Source organism: Eubalaena glacialis, chromosome 13, assembly GCF_028564815.1.
Source record: "Eubalaena glacialis isolate mEubGla1 chromosome 13, mEubGla1.1.hap2.+ XY, whole genome shotgun sequence".
Taxonomy (NCBI): Eukaryota; Metazoa; Chordata; class Mammalia; order Artiodactyla; family Balaenidae; genus Eubalaena; species Eubalaena glacialis.
In genome coordinates, this window is record NC_083728.1 from 53,446,695 (window position 1) to 53,458,760 (window position 12,066).

The following is a 12,066-nucleotide window of genomic DNA, read 5'->3' on the forward strand; positions in this document are numbered from 1 at the left end:
CTGAGAATATTCGGTGCCGTGAAAGCTTCCCCTAGTTCTTCCTGCAGTTTCGCCTGTGCATGAGTTATGATTCCAACCCACCCTAGGCTGGACCAAAACCCGCTTGGGAATTTGTGACTCTTGTATCCGTGGCCCTCCCACCTCCTCCCTCCTGTGGGAGCCTGGGTGCCCAGGCTGAGGGGCTGATGACCTCAGAATCCGGCCTTCAGCACAGGCTCGGGGAGTAGCCTAGGAAACCAGGTTCTCTCCTCTGACATCGTAGGAGGGTCAGCCTTTGGAAAGGAGAGGAAACAGACTCTCGTGTTCTTGCTCCTTCCCATCTGAAATATCCTAAAGGACACCTTGAGGGTAAGGACTGACACAGACTTGTCATGAACCTGCTTTCATTTCCTCCTGCCGTGGTTTTCATGAGCAAAGCCAAGGAGATGTGGAGAGAGGGCTCCTTCTAAGACTGACAGACGGTAAACCACCCGCGGGTCACCTTTTTTCAGGTTTTCTGCACAAAAGCAGCAGAAAAATTTCTGAGATCAACTGTGATCATAACTTGCTTTTCCTTATGGCAGCATTGTTAGCAAAGAGCAGCAACACTGAGCAACATTTAGGCACCTACTGTTTGCTGAGGCAGAGTGTCGGTTGTGCTAACCATGCCATGAGTTTGAATGGGAACGCTTCTGCAAGTTTTCTTGTGCTGCCCTTAATCCCCAAGGACATGAGGGGAAAATGTCACCACTCCACGTGGCGACCAGGTCCAGGTGGATCCCACGAGGAGGTTCTTCCTGACCTCTGGCCTCTGACCTCTGACCTGCGGTGCTCCCAGGCGTCTTGATCCCTTTCAGCCTGTTGATCACTGTTATTCAAAGAAGACTTCCTTCTTATTTTTATGGGTCAGTATAGGGACTATGTGTCTTAGAGCAAGTTCTCCCAGCTGTCTCCCCCTTGCCCTCTTGGACAGAGGAGAGAGAGCTGACAAAAGTATCTTAATACCCTGGATAGTGTGTAACGTTTATGGTCCATGTGATATGCTCCCCACCACCCCAAATTCTGAAAATCACAGAGACATCCTAGGACACAGAAATGTCGCTCCAGCAAAGGGCTAGCACTCATTTTGCTGAAAACGAAGACTGCTGGGCTCTGTAATTCTTTTTTTAATTAAAGGTATAATTTATTATTATTATTATTTGCATATTCTTTTCCATTATGGTTTACTTAAGGATATCGAATATAGTTCCCTGTGCTCTACAGTAGGACCCTGTTGTTTGTGCTTCTTTTTCTAGCTCATTCTTAGCTCTAAATAATACTACGAAAGTTGTCTACCTACAGCCTCACAACTACCTGTTTCTGAGATGTTCTTTCAGAAGAAGTAGGTGTATTTTCACATCACTCTACTTCCGCAGATCAAATATTTGAAAAATGTAACAAGAATGCATGACACACCCAATTTCTATTTCCATTTCGAACACAGTTGAAATGCTCAGAACCCATCTCAAAAAAGGCGATTTGGACATTGACCCAAATGCAAATGTTCCCGTATACTTAATTTGGGCAATTTTTTTAATCTATCAAAAAAAATCACTGATTTTTCAGAGCTCTAAGATCTTCTTGAATGTTAGGCAGAACTTTAATGGGTTAAAGGTCACTGACATGCCTTCACCTCTGGTTCCTGGGATATATGGAATACATGGCATTCGGAATATGCCGACGCGGTCTGGACAACTGGAAAATGTTCATCAAATCTTAACCATGGCCTTGCCCATGACTGATTGCGGAAAGGCACAGTTGCCTTACACTGTCTAATTTGGATGATAAAGACAGCAAGATAACAGGGTCCCCAAAGGAAGCCCACCAGGCCAGCCCAAGGGAAATGGTCTCTGCTCCATGAAAGCTGATTTAATTTCTTTGTTGAGATGGACAGAGGGTTCCTGAGAAACGCCAGTTGTTCCAAGCTGCCCCGACATTTCCCTTTCTTTCCTAGACCCTGACTTTGGTCTTTACTATACTGTCTCTGCCACATAGCAAGGAGAAATTGGAAGGGGAAAAGAGGTACTTACCAGGAAACTTGTTCATCATAAATGAACTGTGAAAAAAAATAAAAAGGAGAGAAGATTAGACAGACAGACACACACATACACATGCACACACATGCTTTATAACTGCATGTTATCCGCCCTTGTGGCTGGCTGGTGGGAATCGCGGCTGGGGCCGGTTTGGGGTGTGAAGCATCTGTGGGCAAACTCCCCTCTGTGCTGGTTTAGTCTCTGGTCAGTGTTAGTGGAAGGAGGTCTTGTTGGCAGACTGGGGTGGGCATCAGGCCATCCCAGCCTTCCTGCAAGTTCTGTCAGAGGACGGAGTGAGAGGGAAGCATGCCCAACCTTGTTATTTGTAGAATTTCAGATCTGGAAGGGGATGCAGAGCTTGGTGGGTGCTTGCAAACATTAGTCACTTACGGGTCCCCTGGAAGCTGTCTGTACATCTCTGCGCATCGTACAGCACCTTTGAGCTTTTATGAAAGCACATGAGCTTCTATGGACTCGATTATTTTTCTTTCAGTCAACCTATTCTTTCGTTTCCTTAAAAGAGTTTATTTTCAAAGAAAATTCTGCATCACAACCAGAAGTGGAGAATCGGCACCACTTGGGCACCATGTGTAGAGAGAGAAAAAATAAACGCAGTGACAACAGTGAAAATCCTGGCTGGACACTGTCGGCTGCCCATGTCCTGGGCCACAGGCCTGCACTTGTGTGAAGGGAGATTAGTGAGGGTCAGAAGCAGTGCAAAGGGCCAAACAGAGACCCTCCCTGATCAGTTAGGAGCCGAAGAAAACACACGACAGGACTGAGTTTATTTAAGTCCTACTCCACATAGCATCTAAGATCACTTCTCATTTGGGGGGAAAAAGTGGTATAATCCTGGCCCTTTGATTTATACAGGAAACGGAGCTTCAGAGAACATGAGTAATTTCCCTGGGGTTGCCCAATTAGCTGCAGAGTTGGTCCTAGAACCCAGCCCTGGCTCTTAACTTCGTGTTCTTTCCATGACACCCTTATTTGCCCAGATGGTATGGTGTTGAAACCAAATGAATGCCCTTCTATTTCATTCAAGTAGGAAGCTGTTTCTTCCCACACTCACAGGACATGACTGATTTGAGCGCGAGCATCTCTGAGCAACTTTCATTCAGGGGCCCTCTGGAGACTCTCAGGCAGAAGCATCTGGGTGTAGAGGGTGATTACTGCACCCAGGTGGTAAACTTGGCTAACAACGGGACATCGCTTCAGTCCCCGGCGATGACAACTACCACCAGTTGTGAGAGACACAGAGAAAACCTCAAAGACCAGCAGGTGCAACTCAAAAGGCACACAAGAGGACCTCCCTCCGATCACCCCAAAGGAGCGTAGAGAAGGATGAGGAGAAAGGGGCCACCCTTTTCTTTGTAACTCACTCTTCCCAACAAGACGCTGAAAAAGATATTGGCTTCATCAGTTTTTGCCGTTTTGTCATCTGTCATTATTGGATCCAACAGGTTGGCATTTGGATGAAAATGTCAAACCAGAATGGGAAGACAAATAAAGAAGTAAAGGAAACCACCCCACAATCCAGGCTGGATGGTATGGAACTCATTCCCAGGAAGGCGTTCACAGCCGCTGTTATATAATTGCTAGCTTTCAAAAAATCCAAGAAATCATGGAACAGAAGCAGTGATTTAAGTTGGAAAATGTTTTCTATTAATTGAAGTTAATTCAATATCAGTCTTGGGCAGCAGGCTGGAACAATCAATTCAGAGCCACTTAAGAGAGCACAAGATACTAGTAAAGAGTTGATTAGATCACCAATTTAATGTTCCTCTCTGGGGAGGGCAGCCAACACTCCGTACTATGAAAGCAGCTCTAAGGAAGCCGTATTTTGTGCCAGCTAACTGACAGGTGAAAAAAAATCAGAATGGGCTTAATTGTACAAAGGATTCCAAAGTGAGAGCAGAATTTACAGGGAACACAATATCAGAGAAATAGTGAGGCATGCCTGGATGCAAACGTGGTGGGGGGAGGGAACCAGAAACTTCCAAATGACAGAGGCAGCGATGCTGGTCCCTGACCACCTGGAGCCCTGAGGCCTCAGCTACCCTGTGGCCCACGAGTGAACACGGTCTGGGTTTGACCCCGCTGCTTCAAGAGGATTGGGTGGAAACACGAGAGCCTCCAAAAAAGACCAGTAACATTGATAAAAGGGACTATAAATCAGGCCTTTGAGAAAACCTGAATGGAAAGAGGCTTGTGTGTGGTGAGGAAAGAGACCTGCCTGCAGAGTCTGGCGGTGCCTGGAGGGGGCCGGCCGGCTGACTGTCACCCACCCAGAAGGAAATCTGCACTGTTCACAGACTGTTCCCCTGGGAGAGCACATCTCCGGACCATGCCGACAGAGCATGGAACCGGCCTGTCTGAGAACGTACGACGACAAAGATGGTGACTCTCACTTGGTGTTGCTGATGGTTAGAGCGGATTTCTTATTCCTTACAGATTTTATTTCATTTAATTCTCCTAAGACAAGTGTTGCACATCCCTCTGTATTTTCATGCTCACTCGGTGAGTAAAAGAAGACAAAACAACTTCCCCACCCCTGCTGGCGGGGTGACTAGGGTAGAAGAGAACCTGAAATCACACGCCTTGCCCCACCTGAAACAAGAAACTGCGCCCCCAGTTCCAGCCGGTCCCCACTAGGTGGCGCTCACGTCCCGGCCCCCGCATCCCAGCGGCCCGGCCCCGGCAGAAATGTTGAGATCAAGTTGGACCAAGTCCCCTCGGTGGCTCCATGAAATCTCCTGAGAGGTGGGCAAGGGTCCCCCGGACAGACAGCCTCCTGCAGCAGCCTGAGGCCAGCCCACTGCCATCACGGGGCGGGGTGACGTTCTGGAGGCAGCTCCTGCCCGGTGCTCTGAGATGGGGCCGGGTGGGTCCCTCATTTACACCCACACGCAGTCCCCAGACCTGAGCGCAGCGGTCGGAGCTGCCCCACCCTTTTCCCAGGTGGGATTTTGCAGAGGAGCCTTGGGAACGCAGCTCTCTGTGCTCTGCTGGTTGTGTTTGGGGCGAGGCCGCTATTGCCCCACCCCCTGCCAGGGCCCGCGTGGGTGCGCTGATCTCTGGGCCCCAGATTTGCTGCATGGCTGGTCAGGGACCTGCTCTCTGAGCCATATCTGGTTCATCCAGAGCAACCCCCGGCTTCACGCTAAGCTTTCCACGTGTTCCGCAGACGAGCTAAATGGGAACTCACAGGAGTGAATCTGAAAAAAACCCTCTTTTCCTCCAGGCCTCCGCGAAACGTTTGGGTACCATGGAAACCAGCTTTTCAGTGCTGGTGTCTGCTCTAGAATTCTTCCGAGAGAGACAGGCTTCCATCAGGCAGGTGAATCCCTGGATGACCGAGCAACCCAGGGAACTCAAGACGGAACAGCAAGGAACAGACAGCCGGTAGTCGCAGGCGAGTGGGCAGGAGAGGAGAGGCCAGGCTGGCCCCGCAGCGCACAGCGGCCCTGGGCTGGCTGGTTGTAAGCGGTAACCATGGCGCTGGGCGGCTGCTGTGCTGGAGCTGGGATCTCGTAGCTTGTACAGTAATCTCTGGCACCATCAGAATTTTAAGCAGTGAAGGTAAAAGGAGAAAATCAACACCATCATTCTCTTTCAAGAGACTGAAACCTTGAACATCTTCCCCGCGTTGCTGGGAAGGGAAACTGCTCCCCCCCACGGCGTAGATGCCCTCAGGAGATGTGCCTACTCGGAGTCCTGCCTTCCTCCGGCTTCAGGGACAGGGGTGCGGGTGGCTTAGCGGAGCCCATGGCGATTCCCTCTGAGGGGAGGAATCAGGTGTAATACATTGGAAAACAGCTGTGAGGCACAGATATGGTTTCCAATTGAAGGGTAAATAGTAATTCTGACGTGAGCATCTCCAGCTGGCCGACCTGATGGTGCTGGGGATGCAGGAGGGTAGGAACTAAAGGCAGGGCTTGAACAGAGCTGGACATCCCATATCAACCTGCAGGGCAGGCCACAGCAGAAGAAACAGTGATGAGAGGACCAATTTAGGATACAGGAGATGATGGTTGTTAAAGCAAAAGGCTACGTTCGCTCAGCAGCGCAAAAACACAGGCGAGGAACTAAAATGTCCAAGTTGCTGTCCTCGGGAAAGAGCAGGGAAAAAGTCTCCTGGAATCCCATCCAGCCAACCCGATTCCCGGCTCCAGGAGCAAATGCTCAGATGCCCCGGCTCCCTCCCTGACCCCGGCACCACTTACAGCAGCCCTGCCTCCTCACTGTGGCAGGGATTAGGGAACAGGGGACCCCCTGGTTTGTTTGAGGAACTTGAATGTTCTCTCACATCCTTCTCTGTGAGAATCTTCTGGCTGCCAGAGTCATTCCCGCTTTGCTGGGGCCCTGAGATGTAATCGTGAGCAGAAGGGCCTCAGGGTCTCCAAACTGGAGAGGGAGGAAGGGCCCGAGGGGGACGGGTCGTGGAGGCCAGCGGGCACCAGAGGACAGTCAGCAGTGTACATGTCAGGCACTTTCCTCTTACAGAAAGGGCGAGATAAGGAGATTTAAGATGAGTCGTCTTAATGAAAGACTTCCAGGAGAGGGAGGCAGATGTTCAGTCTCCAAATGTAAAGTAAGTGCTTCCTTCGGGCGCCCCTGTGAAGGTGGACTTCGTGGTAGGTGGGGTAAAGCCAGACTGTACGAGGCAGGTTTTGTTGGAGGGAAAACCTGAATTCTTTGCTGGGCTGATGCAGCTGTACATCTTATCCTCCTGCTCTGGTTGGCCTGAGGGGTTGCAGCTCGCTCACCTTGAGCAAATCCCTGGATTTCTGGAGCCTTGGGTTGCCATCTGTAAAATGGGACTCCTGTCACAGCTGCTTGCACAGTGGTGAGTACTGAACTAGGAAATCTCCATCGACAGACCCAACACTGTACTCAGTCCCGTAGGAAGTATGGAGTCTATGCCTGTTAAAAGTGCCCGTGAGAATGTAGGTATACTTTCTATGGAAGGATTTGCTCTCTACAACTGTGCTATCCAAGATGATAGGCACTAGCCACATGTGGCCTCATACATTGAAATTAATGAAATAAGGTTCAGTTCTTTGGTTGCAGTGGTTGCATTTCAAGAGTACAATGGCTAAATGGGAAAAGAATTTGAAAAAGAATAGATACATGTATATGTATAACTGAATCACTTTGCTGTACACCTGAAACTAACACAACATTGTAAATCAACTCTACTCCAATATAAAATAAAAATTTAAAAAAAAGAGCTCAAAGGCTCATGTGCTTGGTGGCTATCATATTGGACAGTGCTGCCTAGGCTGTCTCTGGCAGATGGGTGAGCTGAGTTGTCTCTCTTTATCAGAGTGGGGGGCTGCACTGAGTGAGAGGGCAGTGTCACCTCGGATGAAACTTGCTGCTGTGCCGGTGCTCAGGTTGCCCTGAGGGGCCCCCCAACTGCCAATGGCCCACCTGGCCCTTCTCCAGGTCGGCAGCCCCTCCTCCCCCAAGCTGCATTTGTGAGCCTGTCTGTTATCTGGAACCTGTCTCAGAGGCTTCTCCACACCCCCTGGAAGTTTCCCTTCTCTTGGTGCTCATAATCCCCCATCTTGAAGCAGAGATGAAGGGTAAAAATAAAGTATTCCTTTTAGGGCAGCTGTTAGATTGACGATGTAATGAATCATTTGCATTTATGTAAATTACATGATTATGTAAATTACAGTAACATTTCAATAAAAGAGACTGTCTGTCGGGTCTGCTGGAATTTGGAGAAAGAAGATGGGGAGGCCGGAGCTGCCATAGTCAGATGGGGGTGGGTCCTTGGTGTGAGAGAGAGAGCAGCAAGACGTCCATGAGGGTCTGCAGACTACCCATCGTGTAGATGCATGCAGGACATGCTCCGAAGGACCCAGGATGCTCTCAGAACCTGAACAGCGACACTTCTCTTGCAGAGAGAGACCCAAGTCATGGGGTGAGCTTCCTGGGCCACGTCAAGCTTCTCCAGGGCCTGATGCTTCACTGTAGAGAATGTCACCTGGGCTACAGGGGGATGCCTGACGGGGCGGGGGAAGGGCGCTGAGAGACAGGAGCTGTATGCTTTTGCAATTAGAACTGCTTTAGATGAGAGCATGTTCTTAATTTCTTCCGCTCTCTCTTTATTTATCTATTTACTTTTTTGCTCTCTCTTAAAAAAACAGCAACAACAAACGAACTAGAAAATAGCAGAGAGCAAAGGTCAGGTAAATCCCAGATATCGACGTGAACTGAGTCCCTCGTCTCTAAGTTAACCGTGTGAAGCTCTGTTGGTTTCAGAACACCCGTGCTGTGTTTCTGCTTTTTGGTCTGGCCCTCTGCATCAGCTTCCATGTCAGCTGTTTCAGAATCCAGGTAGTAACAACCCCATCAGCACTCCCTGGACCAGGGGCCCTAAGCCTCCCTGGAGACGTGGTCTTTCCTGCTCAGGGCTCCTCCCTGTGGGCAGATGTATTTAGAAGTGGCCTCTGGTCCCATTTAGTCGGGACTTGCCTTCCAGGTGAATGAGCTCTTCATTGCAGCACCTCAGGGGACTGCCTTCTGAACATTTCAGAGCCATAAAAAGGGGGAGAGGGTAAAAAAAAAACCTAATAGTTAAAATAAATTATTCAGATAATTATTGGTAATTATTTGTGGGTAGGAGGAGGGTTCTAAATACAGGACTTTTCAGTGCCCATTGCAGAGTCCGATGGAGAAGCTTTGTGTTATACAAGGAAAACCCAAAGTGATGCTGTTAGCATGACATTAGGGAAAACACAGAAAGAGGAGACTAGGAAACTTTGACAAAAAGATATGGCGTGTGGAACAGCAGCCTGGGGCTGGCGCACTGAAGAGATCTGTGGACACGGAGGAACCTCCTTTGCTAAGTTCTGCTCTTCGGGTATTAGGCTGTTTTGCTCCTCAGGCTGTTTTTTTTTTTTTTTTTTTAATTTATTTATTAAATTTATTTATTTTTGGCTGCGTTGGGTCTTCGTTGCTGCATGCAGGCTTTCTCTAGTTGCGGCGAGCGGGGGCTTCTCTTCATTGCGGTGCACGGGCTTCTCATTGCGGTGGCTTCTCTTGTTGCGGAGCACGGACTCTAGGCATGCGGGCTTCAGCAGTTGTGGCTCGCGGGCTCTAGAGCGCAGGCTCGGTAGTTGTGGCGCACGGGCTTAGTTGCTCCGCGGCATGTGGGATCTTCCCAGACCAGGGCTCAAACCCGTGTCCCCTGCATTGGCAGGCGGATTCTTAACCACCGCGCCATCATGGAAGCCCCCAGGCTGGTTTTAAGTCTCATGTGAAAATGACCCCAAGAACGAACGGCCCTCAGAAATCCAGACAACCAAGCTGCCACGATGCTTCCCGTTTCAAGACGATCCTTGCCTGCAGCAGATGAACATCTGAGGAAATGGTGTCCAACCGTACTGGAGGTTGAGTTTCTCCAAGCGCAGTGGGTGCCACTGGCATCAGAATCACGGGGGAAGATCCTGGTTGAAGTGAAGCTTCCTGGGTCCAACCCCAGGACCTACTGAATTAAAACCTCTGGTTTGCATGTTTCCAGGAGGCATGCTGAGCGTTTTCTGTGCTGCTGAATTTGGCGGAACACCACTTAAAGTAGAAAGAACCAAGACCAAACCCTGAGGACCCAGACGTTCTCTTTTCCATTACTTCCTAACAGTGGAGAAAGGTAATTTTTCTCAAGATCATAAAAATCTAGCCTTGACGTCAGGTCGGTAAATACACAGTCCAATCTCTAGGTCACAGCAAAGAATCACTTGCTTTTGACTCTGTTGCCATCGGAGGGAACATAGAGCTGCTGGCATCCTGCGAGCAGCTGAGTCAGCTCTGATTCATCCTCAGCAGGTGATTGCTTTGCCCAAAGACCCCGCTCGGGTGAGTGTCGCCCACAGCCTGAGGATGCGAAACCGCTTTGTTTCCTCACACGTCATTAGCGACAATTACATTTGTTCTATCTTGAACACGTCCAGATAAATGTGACAGAAGACAGGTTATTTCACACACGGTCCAGGAGGTGTCTATGTGAAAACAGAGTGAAGCCGATGCCGGCAAATCTGCCAACGGGCGTGGACGTTGCTGAGTCCGTGCTCCCAGGGGGTCTTGTTTTTTTTTCCTTTGGTATAAATTTATTTATTTATTTATTTTTGCCTGTGTCGGGTCTTTGTTGCTGCTTGCGGGCTTTCTCTCTAGTTGCGGGGAGCAGGGGCTGCCCTTCTTTGCGGTGCGCGGGCTTCTCATTGCAGTGGCTTCTCTTGTTGCGGAGCACGGGCTCTAGGCGCATGGACTTCAGTAGTTGTGGCTCGCGGGCTTCAGTAGTTGTGGCTCTTGGGCTCAGTTGCTCCACGGCATGTGGGATCTTCCCGGACCAGGGCTCAAACCCGTGTCCCCTGCACTGGCAGGCGGATTCTTAACCACTGCGCCACCAGCGAAGCCCTTAAATCTAATTTATAATTAAATTAATTATTTATAATTAAATAATATACAGGTAAGTGCTTTGTAAACAGGTAAGTAAATCCTTCAGAAGATCTACTTCCGTTCTGTGCATAAGAAAACTAAGACCTGGAGACACCGATTTCTCCAAGGTCATTAGAGCTAGTGAGAAGGGGACCCGAATTAGGAGCCAGGTTGCCGGATTCCCATGTGTTGTTCTGATTTGCTGCCCTTCTCCTGGACAGCTCGTCTTGCCAAGCTAAGGGATTTGGGTTTGTCCCCACAGGACATGGAACCACTGATCATATAAACACAGGACTGGCATTTGCAGGTGTTCTTTGTCGAGACACTGTTTGGACAGCTCTGAGGACTGACCAGAGAGGGGGGAGTAGAGGGGGAGGGGGTGGGCAGCTGTGATGCTACTCGTTACATTAATCTGCAATGAGCTTCATCAGTTCAGGCCAGAGATGCAAAAAGCCTCAAGGAAAACGGGCTACGGGGGACACACCAGGGAGACTTTTACAGAGTGAAAATCTACAGGACAATGAAGCCAAATGCGTATGTTGGGAGTTGGGGGGAAGGTCGGTTTAATATCATTCCCAGGCTGGGTAGCTAGGGTAGGAACGGGGGCTGAAATAAAGGAGGAGGGTCCAGTCTTGGGGAAATCATCCTAAGTGTAGAGACACATTGGGTCTGGGGCATGAAGGTGTCTAGTAGAGAGTTGCTTACTCACTGCTAGGGACACAGTGTGGGCGTGTCCGCGTGAAGGCGGTAATGGCAACGGGTACTGTGGGACGGGCAGGGCGTGTCCTGGGAGAGTGCACAGAGGGAGGGGGAGAAGGAAGGTCCACACCCAGGGATGCTGAAGGGAGTTACAGAGGAGCCCATGAGGAAAGTGAGTGCAAAGCTTCGGGGGAATCGTAGGAAAACAGCAGGGGATGCTCATGGAGCTGGGGGACCAGGGCCAGCTCCCGTTCTGAGCACCGGACCATCAGGCTGGGGTTCTGAGTGATCAAAGGAGCCACCTCCACGCACCTGCTCCACTTGGAGGAGCCACGCGTCACCCCGAGCTGAGAAGGAGGATTGGGAGATAAGAGGCCAGGGATCCAGGCGAGGTGCCCATGACACACTTACCACGATGAGCGCGACCACGGACAGCGTGTAGTAAATGGAGTCCCTCAGCAGGCACCAGGAGGACAGAGCCACAACCTGGAGGAAAAGGGGAAAGGAGGTGAGAAACACGATGTCGACTGTGCGAGGGAGACAGCCTGGCTCCTGGCGCTGTGGCCAGTGATGACCCAGACACACAACCTAGCATTTCTGTCTCTGTCCTGGAGACCTAGGCCGTCTGCCAGTTGATAGGAATTTACTGAAGTCTTTAGGCATAATAGTCTGGGTCTCCTGAAAATCGGATGCCAAGATGGGGTTGAACCTGCAAGGACTTCATTAGGGGGAGATGCCCAGGAGAGAAGACCAGGAGTAGGCCGGGGAACCAGGAGGGCCGCCCAGCCGTGACTGGGGTCTGACCCCCAGAGGAGAGGGAAAGCTGGGTAGACGGACAATCTGAGGAAGGGTCTGCACAGCCGAG

At 50.1% G+C, this 12,066-nt stretch overlaps 1 protein-coding gene across 4 annotated transcripts in view; it reads right to left on the reverse strand.

The window, feature by feature from the left end:
• The window catches only part of SLC24A3 (solute carrier family 24 member 3), a 466,771-nt gene that overhangs the window by 48,009 nt on the left and 406,696 nt on the right, over positions 1-12,066 (reverse strand). For all 4 annotated transcript variants that reach the window (XR_009703089.1, XM_061207778.1, XM_061207777.1 and 1 more), the window contains exons 7-8: positions 11,613-11,687; positions 2,049-2,074 (exon numbers count right to left, since the gene is read on the reverse strand). Coding sequence is in view for 3 of the 4 variants with exons in the window: in XM_061207778.1 (XP_061063761.1) it covers positions 2,049-2,074; positions 11,613-11,687 (101 nt within the window). In the remaining variant the exon portion in view is untranslated. The remainder of the gene's footprint in view (positions 1-2,048; positions 2,075-11,612; positions 11,688-12,066) is intronic.